The sequence below is a fragment of the Tachyglossus aculeatus genome, chromosome 11 (genome assembly GCF_015852505.1).
Source record: "Tachyglossus aculeatus isolate mTacAcu1 chromosome 11, mTacAcu1.pri, whole genome shotgun sequence".
Lineage (NCBI taxonomy): Eukaryota > Metazoa > Chordata > Mammalia > Monotremata > Tachyglossidae > Tachyglossus > Tachyglossus aculeatus.
This window is the reverse complement of record NC_052076.1, coordinates 12,524,049-12,546,729: the sequence shown is the minus strand read 5'-3', so window position 1 is coordinate 12,546,729 and position 22,681 is coordinate 12,524,049. Positions and strand designations below refer to the sequence as shown.

The window sequence follows — 22,681 nt, the reverse complement described above, 5'->3', positions numbered from 1 at the left end:
CTCGTCCTCTCTAGGCCTTTCCATCCCGCTCCCTTCAGCTCTCTTCTATCTTCATGTTCCATTGTATTGGGCTCTCCCAAGTGCTTAGTACAGTCTTGGCACATAGTAAGTGCTCAATAAATACCACTGATTGATTGATTGATTGACCCTCGCTAAGGGGGCAAGGGATTGGCAGCCGGTTTCTCCATCTCCCCCTCCCTGACTCCTCTTTCCACCTCCCTCAGGCCTTCTGTTCCTCAAGATCTGCCCATCCTCCTCCACATCCAGCTCAGAGGTCTCTCCTCCTGTCCCACCCACCATGGCTAGCATTCCCTCATCTATCTCTCGGTGTTTCAGTGTCTCTCAGTCCCACCATGTCTCTTGGTGTCTCTCCCTCTTCCGCCTTCTCCAGCTCTTCCCGCCCCTCTCCGCTAGCAGCTCCACCTCTTCCCGTGGCCTGCAAACTTGGAGCCGGGGGTGAGGCCTCAGCCCAGGCTCAATGCCATTTGAGGAGAGGCAGGTTTCTCCCCGGCCCCTCTCGTTGTGTCCTGTTGGGTATTCCAGTCCCCGGCAGATGTGCTTTCCCTGAGAAAGGGAGCCCATTCATCCCGACCGAGAGCAGGAGCCTAGGCGGGCGGTGGGTGGAGGGGGGAGGGGGGGAAGCGGGGGTGTCCGCAGAGCTGAGGACGGGAAGGAGGCTGGAGTTATAAATAGGATAAAAGAAAATGAAAAAATGCAGAGTATTTTTTTTCTCTTTCTTTCATAAAAAAAAAGACTCAACACATTGCCCAGAAAATGTGCTGCAGCTGGAAAAAGCAGTGGATTGATCTGGGCCTACATCTCCCTTTCCTGCCTCCAGCCCCACAGCCCCCTCCCCAGCCACACCCAGCCCCGAGGGTCCCAGACAGTGGCCCAGAGAAACCTAACAAGGCCCTCCTCCTCTGACCTAGAGACTGGGAAAGTCTAGGTATTGCAGCTGGCCACCCCTGCTCTGCTGGACTGGACCACCTCTTGGACCCCTGGAAATCCTTCAGGACACCCAAGCCACCCTCATGCCTGACCACCCGATAATTTAGAAGTTACATTTTAGGTCATAATTTAAGGTCACCTCTCCTCCAAGAGTCCTTCCCAGATTAAGCCTCCTTTTCCCCAGCTCACTCTCCCTTCTACATCATCTATGCACCTGGATCTGTGACCTTTGGACATTTGCTATTCACCCCAACCTACCCCCATAGTACTTATGTACATATCTTTAAATTATATATTATAAATTATTTGTTCTAATAAGTGTCTGTCTCCCCCTCTAGACTGTAAGCTGGTTATGGGAAGGGGACATGTCTGCCAATTCTATTGTATTGGACTCTCCCAAGCACTTAGCACCGTGCTCCACACATAGTATGTGCTCAATAAATACGATTGATTGATGGACTTTTAGGAGGTGGCTATATTATTGGAAATAAAGAATACATTTCCCCCAACTCCTGCTCCCAGGGGATTGAGAGCAGGGATTCACATCAATCGACTCTGTTATATTGTACTTTCCCAAAAGTTCCATACAGTGTTCTGAACATAGAAAGTTCCAATAAATAACATTGCTTGATTGATCAAGTGAGAAGCCAACAGGCTCCTCCTTCCACCAAACAGAGTCAGTGGAGAGCAGAGTAGATGCACAGTAAATTCTCTCCTTTGGGCAGCAGTACCTTCATAGAGGGCTATCAGTAGGCACATATCTAACACTATTGACATGGAGGAATCACTGAGAGTCTCCATTCACTCTATTCACATTATCTCATCAGTCTTCTCATCATCTGGTAGCTGCTTTGGTTCATATTTACTAGAAATAGGAGTAGTAGTAGTAGTAATAGTTATAATTGTGCTGTGAGGAGTCATAGTAATGGTGGTACTAGTGGCTATAAATATATTTATATTGATGCTATTGATGCCTGTTTACTAGTTGTGATGTCTGTCTCTCCCCTTCTAGACTGTGAGCCTGTGGTGGGCAGGGATTGTCTCTCTTTGTTGCTGAATTATACTTTCCAAGTGCTTAGTACAGTGCTCTGCACACAGTAAGTGCTCAATAAGTACAATTGAATGAATGAATGAATGAATGAATGAACAATACTAGTGGCATTAGTACTTGTACAAGCAATGTTACTAGTACTTATAGTAGCAGAGTACCAAAGTGGTTGAGCGGAATGGTGGTTATATTAATGTATATCTCTCTCTCTAGGCTGTAAGCTTGTTATGGGCAGGGGATGTGTCTGTTATATTGTTATATCTTATTCTTCTGAATGCTTAGTACAGTGCTCTGCACACAGCAAGCACTCAATAAACATGACTTACTGACTTAATGACTAGTACTTTTAGTAATGATGTTAGTAATATTACTTGTAGTGGCTGTCTTAGTAGTAGTTGTAGTAGAACTTGCAAAAGTACTTGTAATAGTACTTGCAGTAGTGATGATAGTAATGGTAGGTGAGTATTAGTAGTAGTTGTAGTAGTAATGATTGTAGTAATAGTAGAAGAGGTTTTAACAATGATGGCAGTAAAAGTACTGATGCTGGTAGTACTGGTAGTAATAAGTAGTAGTAGTAGCTACTACTAGCAGTGGTGTTTGTTATTGAATGCATGGAACTGTACTAAGCAGTTGCAAAGAATCAGCTGAAGTATAAGACACATATTGCCCACAGGAAGTTTACACTCTTAAGGAAGGAGACCACAGGGAAATTAAGGAAGGAACTTTGCCATTGTCTCCCAGCAGGTCATAAGCAGAGAGGGCCCGAAAACTCAGGAATTCTTACTTTCCATTTTGGATCTGGATCCATCAGACTGCCTCTGGAGGATTAATTCTATGGTATTGTACTCTCCCATGCACCTCGTACAATGTTCAGCCCACAGTAAGCGGTCGATAAATACCATCGATTGGTTGATTGATTGATTTAAGGAAACCACTGCCCATACAGTAAGCATCACTTTTAGTTCTGCCCTTCAAAGGCCTTCTACCTCTACTGCCCTCTCTCAAGCCCTAATAGAGCATGGCCCTAGGAGTCAGAAGGTCATGGATTGTTATCCCAACTCCTCCACATGTCTGCTGTGTGACCATGGGTGAGTTACTTTACTCCTCTGTGCCTCAGTTATCTCATCGGTAAAATGAGATTGAGACTGTGAGCTCCATGTGGTGGGTCCAACCCAATTTGCTTGTATTCACCCCAGTGCTTACTACAGTGCTTGGCATGTAGTAAGTGCTTAAAAAATGACATTATTTTTAGTATGATGCTACACACACAGTAGATACCTAGTAAACATGGATGATTGACAGAGGATTCATCTGACCACTTCTGCTTGACCACTTTGGACATCCCAACCACTAGAGGGCAGCACTGTTCAAGGCTCTTGACCCCTGGTTTCCAAGCTCTGCCAATTAGACTAAGATCAACCTAAAATTTCTGAAGGAGTCATCAGGATCAAAGCCTCCATCTAGGCCCTTTGGTCTCCCAAGACCAAGACTGCCACCCATAGGGACACATCACCAGCCAAAACCGGAAGGGTGGGATCAGTTTGCCAAGGGGTACAACAGACCCACCAACCAACCCAACTCCAGTTAAAGGTCATCCAGAGAAGCGCCCATGACATATACTAGTAGTGACATAGTTTGGCCCTTCAGCCAGTTGAGGGAGATGTTTCAGAAAACCATTGAGTAGACCCAGATGTCTCCAGGAGAGACCAGAAGTGGGCACCTTCTGACTTCAGCCCAAGTCAGAAATGTGGGGCTCCAGACAGGCTGCATGGTTGTCCCTGCTGACCCTGGACTAGCCACGACGCAGAAATGGGCAGCCATCCGGGTCCGGAGGCCACGCTGAGGTGGGTTCAGCCAGGCCCGAGCTGTTCCAGGCCGCCTTCTGAGTTCCACTACCCAGAGGAGCTTCATGCTTCTGCCACGCCAGCCTCTGCCAGCCACCCACCCCCATGCCCATTTTCCCCCCAGTTCCGGCCCTGTGGTCCTCTCTCCCCCAGCCTTCGGCCCTACCTGATCCGCAATGTTCCAGTCCGGTGGGGACTTCCTGTGTGGCCATCCCATCCCAGAGCGAGTAGCCGGCTCTCTGCTGATAACAGTTGGGCTGAAAGCCACAAGCCATCCGAGGATCCTCGAAGACACTGGGGGGCCCCTGCCTCTGTGTCCCGGAAAAAAAGGGCGCAATGAGCATCAGATAGCCAATCAATCACTCGATCCATCAGTGACATCTGCAGTCCCAGATCAATCCTTGGAGAGCACCAGCAGCACAGTCATTATTTTTTCTGTTTTTGGTAGTATTTGTTAAGCACTTATTATGTGCCAGGTACTGTTCTAAGCACTGGAGTAGATACAAAGTAATCAGGCTGGACACAGGCCCTGTTCCGTATGGGGCTCACAGCCTTAATTCCCATTTTACAGATGAGGTAACTGAGGCACCGAGAAGTTAAGTATCTTGCCCAGGGTCACAAAGCAGACAAGTAGTGGAGGAAGTTTAGAAGCCAGATCTCTCTGGCTCCCAGGCCTGTGCAATATCTACTAGGCCATGCTGCTTCTCTAGCACATTCTAGCACATGCACTGGGAAAGCCCTGCAACTTACTTGGGGGGGGAGCGGGATTTGTTCCACCAATCAATGCCATCTTCCGAGAGCCAAGTGCTATCCAATGCACTGAGAGCTTGGGAGAGTCACATGGGCAACATCAGACAAAAACAATTTGCCCATAGTGATGGCAAAAGGACAGACAACAATATAGCAAGAAGCCACTCAAACATATTGAGATGCGACAGATGAATAAAGGATTGAACACAGAAATAACTATACATCAATCGATCAGTTAATCATATATATTGAGCATTTAGTGTGTGCAGAGCACTGTTCTAAGCACTTGGAAGAGTACAAATGTAACAAAGTTACTAGTCACATTCCCTGCCAACAATGAGCTTATAGTTCAGAGGTGGAGACAGACATTAATACAAATAAGTAAATTACAGATATGGACGCAAGTGCTGTGAGGTTGAGGGAGGGGTGAATAAAGGGTACAAATACAAGTGCATCTGGTCACAAGGAAGCAGTGTAGCTTAATGGAAAGGAAACGAGTCTGGAAGTCACAGGAACTGGGTTCCAATCCTTGCTCCATATGTCTGTCCAAGCTAATCAGGTTGGATACAGTCCCTGTCCCACATGGGCTCACAGTCTTAATCCCAATTTTGTAGATGAGGTAACTGAGGCCCAGAGAAGTGAAGTAATTTGCCCAAGGTCACACAGATATTGATTTATATTCATGTCTATCTCTCCCTCTAGACTTTAAGCTCATTGTGGACAGTGAATGTGTCTGTTATATTGTTATATTGTACTCTCCCCAAGCACTTGGAACAGTGCTCTTCACATACGAAGCACTCAATATATAATAATAATACTAATAATGGTACTTGTTAAACACTTACTGTGTGCCATGCACTGTACTAAGCACTGGGGTAAATCTAAGTTAATTAGGTTGGACACCTATTGGACTCAGTCTTATTCGCCCTTTTACAGATGAGGTAACTGAGGTCCAGAGAAGTGAACTGACTTGCTCAAGGTCACACAGCAGACAGGTGGGAGAGCTGGGATTAGAACCCACGACTGACTCCCAGGGCCGTGCCCCATCCATTACGCCATGCTGCTGCCAATAAATAATTGTGGTATTTGTTAAGCATTTACTATATGCCAGGCACAGTACTACCACTGATGGACTGACTCATCTGGTGAGCATTATCCTTCCCTCCCAACAGTCCAAGGAGCAGCCTTGGGAACCAGTTCCAGCATCTGACATTCTCCTGCCAGTTAGTACACACTTGGGTTTGAATGAAAACCAGGCAGAGAGACAAAAAGCCGAGCAGTAAGCTCTGTCTCCCCTTCCTATCCCCTTTTGGTGAGGCCTGGTGCTTTGTGGGAATGAGAGGTGCATCCCTTGTCAGTAACCCTCTGCATGGACAGGTGGACAGCTGCAGCTGATGGAAACTTAGGTGGGCTTGCTCTTACCACCAGGAAGTTCTTCCTTAAATTTAACTGAAATAATCCCTGCTCCTCCCAGAGCCTCCATCGTGCCTTCCTGAGAAGCAGTGGGTAATACTAATAATAATGATAATAATAATCACAATGATGGTTTTTGTTAAGCTCTTACTGTGTGCCAGACAATATACTAAGCACTGGAGTGGATACAAGAAAATGGAGTTGGACACAGTCCTTGCCCCACGTGGGGCTCACTGTTTCAATCCCCATGAGGTAACTGAGTCTCAGAGAAGTGAAGTGACTTGACCGAAGGGGAGGAGTTGGGATTAGAACCCATGACATTATGACTCCCAGGCCTGTGAGCCAGAGGATCTGGGTTCTAATTTCAGCCCACAACTCACCTGCTGTTTGACCGTGGGCAAGTCGCTTAATTCCTCCGTGTCTCAGATTCCTCACCTGTAAAATGGGGATTCAAAACTTGTACTCCCTCCTACTTAGATTGCAAGCCTCATGTGACACAGGGACTGTGTCCCACCCCATTGACTTGCATCTACCCTAGCACTACCCCACACACTGTAAGCACTGAACAATCAATCAATCTATACTTTTTATTGAGCGCTTACCACATGCAGAGCACTGTACTAAGCACTTGGGAGAGTTCAATACAACAGAATTAGCAGGCACATTCCCTGCCCATAAGGAGCTTACAGTCTGGAGGGGGAGACAGACATTAATATGAATAGATAAGTTATTCATACTATAGAATTTAAAGATATGTTCATAAGAGCTTTAGGTTTTGGGGGGAACCCCAAAGGTCACAGATTGAAATGCATAGACAATGCAGAAGGGAGAGCAACCCGAGGAAAAGATGGCTTAATCCATGAAGTCTTCTTGGAGAACTTTTATCAGTGGTATTTATTGAGCACTTACTTTGTACAGAGCACTGTAGTAGGCATTTGGGAGAGTACACTACAATAATAATAATAATTATTGGTCTCTATAAAGAGCACAGTCACCTGATCACACGATCCATTCAAGAAGTCTTTCTCCAGAGCTCTTGATGACTTTGAGTCAGCCGTGGGCTAGATCATCCCAAGTCCTTCAACAGACGTTCAGTTGGCCATATTTATTGGGCATCTACTGGTGCAGAACACTACTAAAGACTTGGGAGAGTAATCTCTCCTCATACACCTCTGGGAGGCTTCCGCGATTAACTTTCTCCTTCCCTAGGTCCATAACCTGGGGAAGTTGTTGACGACTTGTACTTCCCAAGTGCTTAGTACAGCACTCTGCACACAGTAAATGCTCAATAAATACCACTGAATGAATGAATGAATAAATAACCCGAAGACAAGCACCTTAACACAGCGGCCAATCTAGTTCTTATGCCCCACAGCTACCTGGAGCTCTGCTGCGTACATCTTTTATTCCCAAGTACTTAGTACAGTGCTCTGCTCATAGTAAGCACTCAATAAATACCACTGATGGACTGACTGATCATCCTGCCTTCTCAACTACTATATAGCAACACATCCGTTTTTTCCTTTCTGTTTGATCTGTAAATGATTAAGATTCTGTCTCTCCCACTAGACTCGAAGCTCCTCAAGTACAGGGAAATTCATTTTTCATCCCTACTCAACTCCCCCATGCACTAAGTAGCCCACCAAAGGTGCTTAGTAGCCCACAGTAGGCCCTTAGTAGCCCACAGTAGGCGCTTAGTAGTCCATAGTAGGTGCTTAGTAGCTCACAGTAGATAGGTGCTTAGTGTTTCACATAGATAGGCACTTAGTAGCCCACAGTAGTCACCAGTAGGTACTCAGTGAATACAGCCAATTGATGAGTTGCTGTTTCTCAGTACTGTGGTTATTTCACAGTTTTTTAGACTGTGAGCCCACTGTTGGGTAGGGACTGTCTCTATATGTTGCCAACTTGTACTTCCCAAGCGCTTAGTACAGTGCTCTGCACACAGTAAGCGCTCAATAAATACGATTGATTGATTTCTGCTGCTCTCGGTCCCCTTTGCCTCACTTAAGCCAAGAGCCCAAAGCTCAGCCCTCAGCCTGAATTTCCGAATCCCTGGCAGAGCGGGTGTGGAATGCCCGAGGGAAGAGACGCACGAGAGAGTAGCTGCGTCCCTCACCCTAACCCCACTCCTTCACCCCAAGGACCCTTTTCAAAATGACCGGGTGAACACAGCTCTGTCCTTGCAGTAAACCACAAGAAACTTTGCTGGCTGCTACTACCCAGAACCTTTTCGTGCCTTCATCTCTTACCTAGGCACCTGCTGCTTTATTAGACATTTAGTGAACTGACTCGATAACCGTTTCGTAAACTATGAAAATGACATTTTTACTCAGGGGAGTAGTGTCGTCGTTCCCCGATTCATTCTGAAACTGTTTCAGTTGGGGAGAGAGAGAACCAGGTTAGAAGAAGGTCACCGAGGTGGTCTGCCCTTCCGAGACGAGTGGCCTCCTGCCACCTGGGTCCTTGCCCTCAAACACCTCCCTCCCCCCACCCCCTCGCCCCCCAGTCTTTTCCCGCTCATTCAGTCATGCTCCAAGTTTCTCCCCTTCCCGGTTGCCAGAACAGACAGAGCGATTCTTCCTGGGATGCAGCAAGCACTCGCTCATGGTCAGTGGTGAGGAAAGGCAGCCTCCCCATAAGTCAAGGAGGGAACCACCATCTTGAGGAAGGACTGACTTAAACAGCCATTTTCCTCACCTCGCCCTGCTCACTGCTCATTCACACACACACACACACACACACACACACATTCACATGCACTCTCATACACTCACCTAGCAATAATAATAATTACCCTGGTACTTGTTAAGTGCTTTCTATGTGCCAGGCACTCTAATAAGCACTGGGGTAGATACAAGGTGAGTGGGTTGGGCACAGTTCCTACCCCACATTGGGTTCACAGTCTCAATCTCCATTTTACAGATGAGGTCACTCACTATGCATGTACACACACAGACACTCACACACACTGTAACAGGGAAGCAGCAAGGTCTAGTGGAAAGAGCAAGGGCCTGGGAGTCAGAGGATGTGGGTGCTAATCCCGGCTCTGCCACGTGTCTGCTGTGTGACCTTGGACAAGTCATTTCACTTCTCTGTGAAAGGCTCTGTTACCTCATCTGTTAAAGGGGAGGTTAAGATTGTGAGCGCCTTGTGGGACAGGGATTGTGTCCAACCTGATTATCTGTATCTGACCCAGTGCTTAGAACTGTGCTTGGTACATAGTAAGTATGTAACAAAAACTATAATCATCATTGTCGTCTAGGTGGTCATGTGCTGTAGACCTCTCTCTGACAGCCCTTCAGGAGGCCTTATGGGGGAACCAGTCAGTGTGGGCCCTGATGAATCCTGAAAAGATTGGTCGCTGAGGCACACATGACATCACATAATAATAATAATTCTGGTATTTGTTAAGCATTTACTGTGTGCCAGGGATTTTCCTAAACACTGGGGTGGATACAGGCAAATCAGGTTGGACACAGTCCCTGTGCCAACTGGGGCTCACAGCCTCAATCCCCATTTTTACAGATGAGGGAACAGGCACAGAGAAGTGAAATGACTTCCCCATGGCCACACAGCAGACAAGTGGTGGAGCTAGGATTAGAACCCATGACCTTCTGACTTCCAAGCTCGGGCTGTAGCCACTACGCCATACTGCTTCCCTAACGCATATGTGGCATCAGGCATACGATGGAATGTGTTGGCTTCACACAGGCCATTTTGCACAAGTTCACAGAATTTGCCCAAACGTAGAGCTTCTCTTGGGGGTCGTGGAGGGGGAGCCCTCTAACCCCACCACTCTTGCTCCAGGGCCTCTGCTGTGCACCTCACCCAACACCCTGTGGGAATGGGTGCTGCTCCCAGACCATGGAACTCAGCGGCAGGAGGAGCCGCAGTGGTGGGCGGTTGGGCACTGAAAATGAAAACTCCGGACACAAAGCCCTCTGGTGCTGGATCTAGGCAAGACTGACCACAGACCAGCCAAAGTAAAGGGGGACAACTAGCCACCCTAGATCTGATCTCTGAAGGAGAGAGGAGGAAGCCAGATCTGGGCCAGACTGAGCACAGACTGGCCAGTATAAAATGGGACATCTGGCCACCCTAGGTCCGATCTCTGAGGCTGAGAGGTGGAAGCCACCAAAAAATGTGACTGTCCATCAGTGACCTGGGATCTGGCTGACCTCCAGGTACCTGGGGTCTGGACAGGCCATGGTGGCAGGTTCATAAAGATACTCTTACCTCTCTCTAAGGGGAACACAGGTAGGGAAGCCCTAAACTATCAGCTCCTTGTGGGTAAGGATCATGCCTACCAACTCTACTATATCATGCTCTCCTAAGAGTTTAGTACCATGCTTCACACACAGTAAACTGTCAGCTCTTTGTGGGCAAGGATGGTGCCTACAAACTCCACTATATCATGCTCTCCTAAGTGCTAATACAGTGCTCTACACACAAAGCAGACTGTCAGCTTCTTATGGACAAGGATCATGCCTTACCACTCTGTGATAGCGTACTCTCCCAAACTTTTAGTACAATGCCCCCCAACACACAGTAGACTGTCAGCTTCTTGTGGGCAAGATTCACATCTACCATCTCTACTCTCCCAAAAGCTTAATACAGTGCTCTACATAGTCAGCACTCAATCAATACCATTGGTTGGTATAACAATAATTATATTATTAATTAGTCGATCATATTTATTGAGCACTCATTGTATGCAAAGCACTGTGCTAAGCACTTGGGAGAGTACAATATAACAGAATTGGTAGTCACGTTCCCTGCCTACTTGCACTGAGCTCTGGAAAAGATTCCAGATCATCAGATGAGACACGGTCCCCATCCCACAAGGGGCTCACATTCTAAGACAGAAGGAGATCAGGGATCTTCTCCCCATTTATCAGATGAAGAAACTGAGGCCCAGAGAGGTTAGATGACTGGCCCAAGGTCACACAAAGCAGGCAAGTGTCCACGGTGGAATTCTAACCCGTTTATCATTTCTTTTTTAAAATGGTACTTGTTAAGCGTTTACTACGTGGCAACTGTTACTTGTCCTCTCCCAAGCATGTAGTACAGTGTTCTGCACACAGAAAGCACTAAGAAATACGATTGATTGCTTGAGTGATTGTCAGGCACTGTATTAACCAACGGGATAGAGACAAGATAATCGGGTTGGGTGCAGTCCCTGTCCCAGATGGAACTCACAGTCTTAATCCCATTTTACAGAGGAGGTAACACGCCCAGGGAGGTTCAGTGACTGGTCCAAAGTCACACCCAGCAGGCAAGTGGCAGAGGAGGGATTTGAATTCCGTCTCCTGATTACCAGACCCGTGTGCTTTCCCCCTGGCCGGGCTGCCCGAATGAAAAAGTCCCATACAGTTCCCAGCTCAGCCCCTGACTTCAGCCGCTGAGGTTCAGCAAGCCCCATTGCTGTTGCCTTTTGAGTCCAGAAGGGCAGATAGCACCAAACTGAACCTCCCCTATCTCGTTGGGTGCTAAGAGGGTTATCTCCTCCTAAGTAATTGTAAAGAGCTTTGCTTAGCATTTCCAAGCCTGACTCCATTTGCGTTGATAAGAGAAGCTTTTGCTGAACTGGTACCTAACTTAGGAAGGGATCCTGGGGTCGGGGGTGAGGGTGAGGGCCTGGGAAGAGGGGAGCAGGAAGGGGTCATTCTTGCACCAGTCTGCTTCTCCAGGCTAGGAAACAGAAGGAGAGGAGGCTTCGACAATTGCCCTTACCCACTTCTATATAGGGAGCTCACGTCACGGGCGACCGGTAGGGCGGGACAGGGACCCAGAGGGCTAGAAGTCGCCGGAGTAGGAAACGACCAAAAGGCCAGTTTAATTTTAGTCTCCAGACCAGGAAACCTTGTAAAAACAATAAGGACCCAGGGACTGGGGCTCTCAACTGCACAGATCAGCTCAGCCTGTGAGGAGATGATCAGCCAGCCGGGAAGGAGGAGGAGGTGATGGGGTGAGAGAAAGAGGTGATGGAGGGATGGAGGGGTGGAGTGGGAAGAGTCAGTGATAGCTCACCTCCTCCAGGAGGCCTTCCCAGACTGAGCCCCCTCCTTCCTCTCCCCCTCCACCCCTTCCCCATCCCCCCGCCTTACCTCCTTCCCCTCCCCACAGCACCTGTATATATGTATATATGTTAGTACGTATTTATTACTCTATTTATTTATTTATTTTACTTGTACATATTTATTCTATTTATTTTATTTGGTTTATATGTTTTGTTTTGTTGTCTGTCTCCCCCTTCTAGACTGTGAGCCCGCTGTTGGAAAGGGACCGTCTCTATATGTTGCAAACTTGTACTTCCCAAGCACTTAGTACAGTGCTCTGCACACAGTAAGCGCTCAATAAATATGTTTGAATGAATGAATGATAGAGGGATGGAAGGGGAGGTGATGGAGAGGGAGGAGGTGGTGAAGGGATGAAGGAGGAGGGGAAAAGGTGGGAGGAAGAGGTGATGGAGAAGGTGGAAGGAGGTAAAATGGTGGGAGGAGATGGAGGTAGTGATGGGGAAGGAGGAGGAGGGGATGGGACAAGAGGAGGAAGTGAAAGGGTGGGAGGAAGAGGTGATGGAGAGAGAGAAGAAGGTGATGGGATAAGAGGAGGAGGTGATGGATTGAGAGGAGGTGATGAGATAGGAGGAAGAGATGAGGGGGAGGGAGGAGGAGGTGATGGGGCTGGGAAGGGCAAGCCTTCTGCTTGCCTACAGAGCTTGGCTCCCTCCTACTCATCCTGGCCTGGTTGTGGGGAGCAGTGAGATGACAAGGTGTGTCTGCTCTCACCCTAAACAGGTCAGAGCTAGAAGAGGACTCGGCCCAGAGCTGGCAGTAGCTGACAGTTATCTCTGCCTAGTGGATAGAGCTCGGGCCTGGGAGTCAGAAGGACATGGGTTCTAATCCTGGTTCTATCACTTGTCCACCTTGTGACCTTGGGCAAGTCACCTAACTTCTCTGTGCCTCAGTTACCTCATCTGTAAATGGGAATTAAGAGTGTGAGCCCCATATGGGACATGGACTGTGACCAACCTGATTTGCTCGTATCCACCCCAGAGCTTAGTGTAGTGCCTGGCACATAGTAGGTGCTTAACATATACCACAACTATTACTGTTATTATTATTATTACTCTAACTAAGCCTCTTTCCACAGAACCAGCCCCTACCTCAAGGCTCCTTCAGGCTACCCCCCTCCCCCCACTGCTCATCCAGGAGGGATGCCCATATTCCAGAACCTGGATCAGTACGGCCAGTGCACCAGGCTGTGTGGCTCTTCCCTCTGGGTAGCTGAGTAGCTCTGGGAAAGCAGTGTGGCCTAATGGATAAAGCACAGGCTTGGGAGCCAGAGGACCTGTGTTCTGATCCACCACTTGCAGGCCTCATGACCTTGAAAAGTCACTTCACTTCCCTGTATCTCAGTTTCCTCAACTATAAAATGGGAATTCAATACCTATTCTCCCTCCTACTTGAATGTAAGCCTCATGTGGAGCAGGGACTGTGTCCCACCTGATTAACTTGTATCTCCCCCAATGCTTAGAACAGTGCTTGACACATAGTAAGCAGTTAATCAAGCAGACAATTAATGGTATTTATTGAGCACTTACTGTTTGCAGAGCACTTTTCTAAGAGCTTGGGAGAGTAGGATACAACAGAATTAACAGAAGCAACGTGGCCTAGTGGATAGACCACATGCCTGGGAGTCAGAAGGACCCTGGTTCTAATCCCGGCTCAGTGATTTGTCAGCTGTGTGACTTTGGGCAAGTCACTTTACTTCTCTGTGCCTCAGTTACCTCATCTGCACAATGGGGATTAAGACTGTGAGTCCCACATGGGACAGGGACTGTGTCCAACCTGATTAACTAGAATCTACCCCAGTGCTTAGTACAGTGGTTGGCACAGAGTAAGTGTTTAACAAATACAATTTTTTAAAAAAATGAACGGACATGTTCCCTGCCCATAATGAGTTTACTTAACAAATACCATGAAAAAATAAGTACCTCACGCACCTCCTGAATCTCTCCCATCCCCCGAACCACAGGGTAAGCAGACAGACTCAGGGAAAGATTTGGCCCCCACTTCAGTCTTTGTTCGGAGCTTACTATGGGCCAAATGCTTGGATACCTACAAAATCGTCAAATGGCATGCCATCCTCTGGCCTCTACAAGCAGTCTAAGTGGGAGGGAGGGCAGATATTTAACCCCCATTTTATAGGGGAGGAAACAGAGGCTCAGAGAAGTTGAGTGACTTGCACAAGGTCGCAGAGCAGGCAAGCGCAGTACTGGGATGAGAACTGCAGTCTCTTGACCTCACCACCTCCCGGTACCCCTAACTAGCCTGCGGCTCACCCCCACAAGCAGTGTTCCAGGCAGGCTGGGGCATGGGGGATGAGAGGCCCAGCAGAGCGAGGTGGGGAGGCGAGAGAGGAGAGAGGGGTGGGGGCTTTGATCTCAGAGGAAACTCGGAGCCGGGCTTGTGGGGTGGGCCAGGCTGTTGGCAAAACAGGAAGAACGGTTTCCTCCCCACGGGAAAGGGCCTGTGATTGTGACGCGAAGCCCCGATAAGTACCTGGAAGCTTCCCCCTGGCTCACAGCAGGCCCCACCCTCCCCCACAACCTCCCCTCAGCAGGCCTCGTTCAATCACTCCCCCTTCCCAACGCTGACATTACCGAATCCTCCCAGCCCCCTAAACCCCTGCCCAGCCACCGGAAAAAATACATCCTGATGTCACTTCCCCCCCTGGTCAAGGGGCAGGGGGCAGTGTCGCCACCTGGACACAACTCTGACATGACCAGAGGGCACCTGGCATAAAGTACTGTTATTATTCTTGCTTGTATCCACCCCAGGGCTTAGTATACTGCCCAGCACACAGTAAGCACTCAACAAATACAATTATTATCATCACTATTATTATTACGTTTATTCTGGAGTACTTTTCACAGGCCATTTGATCCTCAGCTCTTCCTTGACCGTTCTTCACGTTTGGCAGTGGCTTTTCCAGAACATTCATTTCTCATTATGCCTCCACTACAGTGCTGTGAGGGGGGAAGAGGCAAGCATGGGCTAGTAGAGAGAGCACAGGCCTGGGAGTCAGAAGGACCTGAGTTCTAATCCCAGCTCCACCACCTGTCTGCTGCATGACCTTGGGCAAGTCATTTCACTTATCTGTGCCTCAATTCCCTCATCTGAAAAATGGGAATTAAGGCTATGAGCCCCATGTGGGAAGGGGACTGTGTCCAATCCAATAGTATAATAACAATAATAATAATTAATAATAATAATAATAATGGTCTTTGTTAAGCATTTACTATGTGCAAAGCACAGTTCTAAGCGCTGGGGAGGTTACAAGGTCATCAGGTTGTCCCAAGGGGGGCTCACAGTTTTAATCCCCATTTTACAGATGAGGTAACCAAGGCACAGAGAAGTTGCGACTTGCCCAAAGTCACACAGCTGACAGTTGGCGGAGCAGGGATTTGAACCCATGACCTCTGATTCCAAAGCCGTATCTACTCCAGTGCTTGGTACAGTGCTTAACAAATACCATAAAAAATATCAACTGCATTTTAATAAGAATTGTGGTATTTGTTAAGTGTTTACTGTGTTCCAAACACTGAATATGTGTTGTGGTAGACACAATTCCTGGCACAAATTGGAGAAGAGGTATTGGATCCCCATTTTAATGATGAGGAAACTGAGGCACAAAGAAGTAAAGTGACTTGCCCAAGATCACACAGAGGGCAGAGCCAGAATGAGAACCCAAGTCCTCTGACATCCAGGCCTGGGCTCTTTCCATTAGGCCACACTGCTTCTGTATCTGCTCCATGAACTTCAGGAAACCTTTCAGAGTAGCGTGACTATTCTAAATGTTCCGAAGTTGCCAGCCTCCTTAATGAGAACATTAAGAGCTTGATCAACAGGAAAAATTCCAGGCTGGGTACTCTGAGCCGTGTGCGTCAGTGTGAGAGCTATTGAGGAAAGTTGCTATTTAGACAATGTGCACTGACAACCAACACCAATGGTTCTTATAGTAAAGCCCTAAGTCCTTATGGCTGGCTCATTCAAGGAAGTCCACTTGGAAACATCCCATTTCCAAATAATGCTTCCTGTGCCAGACTGACGTGTTCTTTTCTTCCCTTGACACCATTAAGGATGATGATGGTATTTGTTAAGTGCTTACTATGTGCCAAGCACTGTTCTAAGTCTGAAGTGCTGATCTCACCCCCGGCTCTCCAATGTGACAGGCGTCTGTCCAAGGGACTTCTGGGCTAATGGGGAGGCTGGTTGGATGTGGTTTAGTGGATAGAGCACAAGTCTGGGAGTAAGTAAGAAGGACCTGGGTTCTAATCCCGGCTCCACCGTTTGTCGGCTTTGTGACTTTTAGCAAGTCACTTCACTTCTCTGGATCTCAGTTACCTCATCTGTAAAATGGGGATTAAGAGTGAAAGCCCCATGTAAGACAGGGACAGATTCCAAACTGATTAACTTGTATCTTCCCCAGTGCTTAGAACAGTCCTTGGCACAAAGTAAGTGCTTTACAAGTGCTATGAGTAATAGTAGTAGTATTAGCATTATTTATTGGGCACTTAGTCAATGCAGAGTACTGATGCTTGCAATAGAGTGCAATAGAACAAGTAAGCCCAATGTGGGCTGGGATTGCCTCTCTTTATTGCTGAATTGTACTTTCCAAGTGCTTAGTACAGTGCTTTGCACACAGTAAGTGCTCAATAAATACGATCGAATGAATGAATGAATGAATGAAAGTACACATGTTCCCTGCCCTATTACTAGATAAAAAGGAGACAGACACTAAAATCAATCAATCAATTAGTCAATCAATCGAAGGTATTTATTGAGTGCTTTCTGTGTGAAGTGTACTAAGCACTGTACTAAGCACTTGGGAGAGTTCAATACCCTGACCATTAAAATGAATTTCAGATACGGGAAACCACCAAGATGAAGGTTATATGCCTAAGTGGTTTGAAGGTGAAGGTGGGGTGAGTAACTAAGGGCTTAGTCGATGAGGACTCATATGAATAAAGGATACCATCGGGAAGGGCTAGGTGGAGAGATGAGAGGTTAAGCAGGAAGGCTTCCTGGAAGAGATGAGATCTTAGTAGAGCTTTGAAAATGGGGAGAACAATGGCCCACCACTTTTCTGATGTGTGACCTTGGGCAAGTCACTTCACTTCTCGGTGCCTCTGGATTTGAAAGGGGACAGAGTTTCCAGGCTGAAGGAAGAGCATGAGCAAGAGGTTGATGGCAAGGGAGATGAGAGAAATGAACAGTGAAGAAACCCAGCTTTAGCAGAGTGAGAGTAATAATAATAATCGTGGTATTTGTTAAGGGCTTGCTATGTAACAAGCACTGTGCTAATTCCTGGGTGAGAGATGGTATAATCAAACTGGATGCAGTCCCTGTCCACTCATGGATTTTAAGTCTATGAGGTAAAAAGTACTTTATTCCCATTTTACTGATGAGGAAATCAAGGACCAGAGAAGATAAGTGACTTGCCAAGGTCACACGGCGGGAAAGTGTCAGGTCCAGGATTAGAATCAGTGCCTCCTGACTCCCTGTCCTGTGGTCATTCCATCTGCCCACAGATTGCAGAGAACAGTAAAGGGCCCCACCCAGTCTCTCTAGGACTCTATCTCTTTATGATCAAAGCAAAGTATGTTACTGGCCTAAGCGGCAATCAACCCAAACCACACTCTTTCCCCAAACAAATCCCAGTCTGGCTACCAACAAATAGGGGCATCAGCTAATGAAGAATTTTGGAGTGGTATTTTGGGCTCAACTGGAAACTTACTAGTCCAACCCTGTAAAAACGTGGACTTTTTGATCACGTAATGGATTACCTCCTCACTTGGCTCCTGATTGGCTCTGGAAAACCGTCTGCAATGATACAACTGGACCTGAGCAGGTCCTGATTCTTGAGACAATATTCAGGCAACAAACAAGAGAAGCAGCATTGCCTGGTGGATAGAGCATGGGCCTGGGGTTCAGAAGGACCTGGGTTCTATTACCGGCTTCACCACTTGTCTGCTGTGTGACTTTGGGCAAGTCACTTCACTTCTCTTTACCTCAGTTACCTCATCTGTAAAATGGGGATTAAGACTGTGAGCCCCATGTGCGTCATGGACTATGTCCGACCTGATTAGCTTGTATCTATTCCAGTACTTAGTACAGTGTCTGGCACATAGGAAGTGGTTAACAAATATTATTTTAAAAAAATCTTCCTCCCACCAAATAAATTGATTTCTCCTGAAATGTCTTATGGTTGACTCAGTCTCTGGTTGGCTTTGTGGGTGAAAAGCTAGGTTGGGTGAGGCAGTGTGGCCTAGTGGAAAGGACATAAGCCTGGGAGACAGGAAACTGGGATTCCGGTCCCAGTTCTTCCCTGGCCTGCTGTGTGACCTTGGGTAAGTCATTTTTCCTATCCGGGTCAAAGTTTCCCTACCTGCAAAATGAGGTATTAATGCCCACAGCTCCTGATCTCACAGGGGGCTTGTGGGATGAAATTTGATAAGCAATGTGAAGTTGCTTTGGAAAAATACTTATGTACTTATTTTATAATGGGATCTGATCATTATAATCTAATTGTGTCTCCTTCCCTGCATCCTTCCTAAGCCTGGATTGATCCAGCAGAGTGGTTTGAAAATTTGTTCTGAACTCCAAATCCAAAATCTGAATGTGACATTGAAATCAAGTCCTGGAATCCTCTGAAGCAGGAACTTAAGTAACAAAAGAATCAAAAGCAATTTAGGTAGCTCCCAGTTCACTTTCATTCATTCATTCATTCAATCGTATTTATTGAGCGCTTACTGTGTGCAGAGCAAATTTCAAATTTGCTGCACTCTACGTGCAGTGGACTTTGGTCTGGAGAGCTCAAGCCGCAATCTATTTATAAAAATAACTGTGGTATATAAAGCACTTACTAGGTGCCAAGCATTGTGTTCAGCGCTGGGGTGGATGGGAGCTAATCAGATCAGACACAGTCCCCTTCCCGTTTGTTTTGACAAATCACTCCAGTTCCTCCTCCCCGTCCCACAGATCTTCCTCTTTCTGCAAGCGGACAGAGGTTGATTATTGGAGTGAGCGGCCGATCTGAGACGACTTCCTGTTGACCTGGGCTCTCTCCTGCAGACTTCCTCCACTCTAGCCCACTCAACCCCTTCAACTGGGCCTTATTTTGACACCGTCCCGATCAAAGCTGGAGCCCAGATTTTTCCTGTTCCTGATTTGTTTCTAGGGGTGATGGGTCTGTGCGAGAGCAGAAACAGGTTTGGGGAGGTGGGGGAAAGAGAGGCAGACCAGTGACGAAAGATTTATGAACTTCTGGCAATGGGTCTGGGCTCTTGTGATTCTAGCAGCTTTGGACTCCCTCTTCTCTCACCATTCGCACAAGGTAAACTTCATTCTCTCTGACCTTCTTTTGCACAGTTGCCCCAGGTAGCCCTTTTCATTGTTTATGGTAGACATAAAATACCACTCTGGGGATCATCAGGGACATTAGAGCTTTAATCCATTTAGTCAATAAAGAATCTGACACATCCTGCTCCATGGCAAATGAAATCATCCCCCACCTATGTACGGAAACATAAGGAATTTCGGCCCTGTAGTCTAGAAAGGGGTATTAAACACCAGAGAGGAGACAGAGGGTTAATAATCACAATCACTGTGGTACTCATTAAGTGTTCATTAGGTTCCAAGCGCTGGGCTAAGTGCTGGGGTAATCGCTGAATGGTATGTATTGAACACTTCCTTGTGTGCAGGACACTGTACTAAACACTTAGCAGAGTAATCTATTTTAGTGTCTGTCTCTCCCTATAGACTGCAAACTCCCTGTGGGCAGGAATCACGAATGGCATAGTGGATAGAGCATGGGCCTGAGAGTCAATAGTATCTGGGTTCTAATCCCATCTCTGGTACATGTCTGCTGTGTGACCTTGGGCCAGTAACACCACTTCTCTGTGCCTCAATGACCTCATCTGCAAAATGGGGATTAAGACTGTGAGCCCCATGAGGGACAGGAACTGCTTCCAACCTGTTAACCTTGTATTTACCCCAGCGTTTAGAACAGTGCTTGGTACATAGTAAGTGCTTAACAAATACCATCATTATTCTTAACTATGATCTTTAGTACTTTACCAAGCACCATAGTACAGTGTCAAGCACATAGGAAGTGTTTGATTATTACTGTTGATTGATTGATTGATGTAATACAATAAAGTTAGGAGACACGATCCCTGCCCACAGGGAGCTTGCAGTCTATAGGATGATCAGATATGGCCCAGTCCCTTCCCACACAGGGAGGGATTGCTTCTAAAAATCTTTAATGCCTGTCTCCCTCTCTAGACTGCCAGCTTTTTGTGGGCAGGGAATGTGTCTGTTTATTGTTCTATTGTACTATCCCAAGTGGTTAATACAGTGTACTGCAGACAATAAGCAGTCAGTAAATACGATTGACTGACCAATTGACTGACTGACTTCAAAATTAGATTTTCTACACCCATCTGTCCTAAGTTTTCAAAGATGATGCCTGCTACTGATGGAGTGGCTGTATCCAGGCCTGGGACGATCACCCGACAGATCCATAAGGATCAAACACACTCTACCTCGTGGTGTGCAAGCAGGGTTTGGTTAATGCACTTTGGCACTTTCATTATTGCCCTGTAAGATCGAAGTTCATCAGGCTCAGTCCTCTACTGGTTCAGGCTAGAAAGTGGTGATGCTAACCTGTTGTAGAGTTCATTTTCTCACCCCTCCCTGGTTGGAGTGAGCAGACAGTCCCTTCAAATAAAATTCCTCCCAGGAGGTCATCTGGCTAAAGCCCGCCAAAGCCTGGGGTCAGGTGCAACTGACCTCTGAGAAGGTTTCTAAGAATTGGAGAATCTAGCATCTTTCTGGAGTTCAGGAAGTGGCCGAGAAGGGGCGGATGGTCCTTGGTCCTGGAACTTCAGGACCGGCATCCTTGGCATCCTTGATTTTGGTACTAGTGGTTTGTGAAGTGTCCACTCGTGCTCTCTTGCCCCTGCAATTCCCTAGGACAAGGAGTGCAGCAAGTGTGTAGGCAATAAAACACTAATACATACTGCCAGATTTATATACTTATCTGCCTGGCGATGATATGGCCTAGAGGCTGCAGAGTAACCTGTCTGTGATTGGAAGCTTCTCCAGGGCAGGGATCATGTCTACCAACTCTATTGTACTGTTCTCTCTCAAGCACTTCATCCAGTGCTCTGCACACAGTAAGCTCTAATGAATACCATTGATTAATTGTCTTTCTTACCCTTCTAGAGGGCAGGGGTAGTGTCTACCAATTCTATTTTACTGTACTCTCCCAAGTGCTTAATACAGGGCTCTGCACACAGTGAGCACTCAGTAAATACCATTGATTAATTGTCCATCTTCCCCTGCAACATTGTAAACTCCTCGAGGGCAAGGATCATGTCTACCAACTCTCTTGTACTGTACTCTCCCCAAACACTCAGAACAGTGCTCTACACACTGGAAATGCTCAATAAATACCATTCATTGATTGATTCAAATATTTGCAGAAAACTTTTCAAATTTTTGCTTGATGACTTCATTGTACAATCCCTAAGGCTTAGTACAGTGCTTGCTACCCAAAGTAGGCACTCTGTTAATACTGTGGAATGACAGATAGTTGGTGGTCTGGTTTGTGCATGCTTCATTAAAAGCAGAATGAAATCTCGGGGAAGAAGTGATTAGAGCCAAGAGTTTGGAGAAACATGCCCCCTTCAGGAAGATGAACTCCTGAGAGAGGTTTACACTCTTGACTGGGAGAAAATTTTCAAAGATATGTTACAAGAGACCAGATAGAACAAACCCTAGGTCTTAGCAGGAAAATGCCCTGGAAGTCATTCCATCTGAAATGAAACAGGCTGCAATTACTCAAAAATTGGGCCAACCAATCTTCTCTACAATGGAACTTGGGTACTTTTATAAATGCAATGTACAGCCTGTTTTAAAAATCAGCTCTCATGGCAGCTTTACTTTATCTTATGTTATTTAGTTAAAAGATAATTAAACTAGTACAAGCATCCAGAAAACATCCAGAAGGGATTTTATCGGCACCCGAGTCATATCAACCCAACAGCTGCCTCTTGCACTTAGGCATCTATTTATACCACCCTTAGCACTTGTGTATAAATGTATACTCGATTGAACATTCAATTTATCTCTACTGATTCCACTATTTGTAAATACTTCTGTGTCTATCTTTCTCTTTCCTTGTACTTCTGTTGTGCTTTCCCAAGGGCTTAGTTCTGTATGTTGTACTCAGAGGTGCTTAATAAACACTATCATTACTACTCTAACTAAGAGATTACATGTATGGATTGATCGAAGCGTGCAAGTATGTGGAAAACAATTAGAACATATGTTTCAGTTAAGGCAACTCTATCTATGGGAACAGACTTTAAATACATCTTAATTCATTTATATTTACATTTAAATGCTGGGAATTAATACTTAGATAAACCCAAACTAGCATGGGAGACAGTGTGGCCTAGTGAAAAGATTACAAGAATGGGAGTCAGAAGTCCTTGGTTCTAATCTTGGCTCTGCTACTTGTCTGCTGTGTGACTTTGGGCGAGTCATTTCACTTCTCTGAGCTTGTTTCCTCGGCTGGATAATGGGATTAAAATGCTTCC

At 46.5% G+C, this 22,681-nt stretch overlaps 1 protein-coding gene across 1 annotated transcript in view; it reads right to left on the bottom strand.

Moving 5' to 3' along the window:
• Positions 1–22,681, bottom strand: part of ETS1 (ETS proto-oncogene 1, transcription factor) — a 174,620-nt gene that overhangs the window by 133,492 nt on the left and 18,447 nt on the right. The window contains exon 3 of the mRNA XM_038753736.1: positions 4,007–4,151. Coding sequence (XP_038609664.1) covers positions 4,007–4,151 — 145 coding nt within the window. The remainder of the gene's footprint in view (positions 1–4,006; positions 4,152–22,681) is intronic.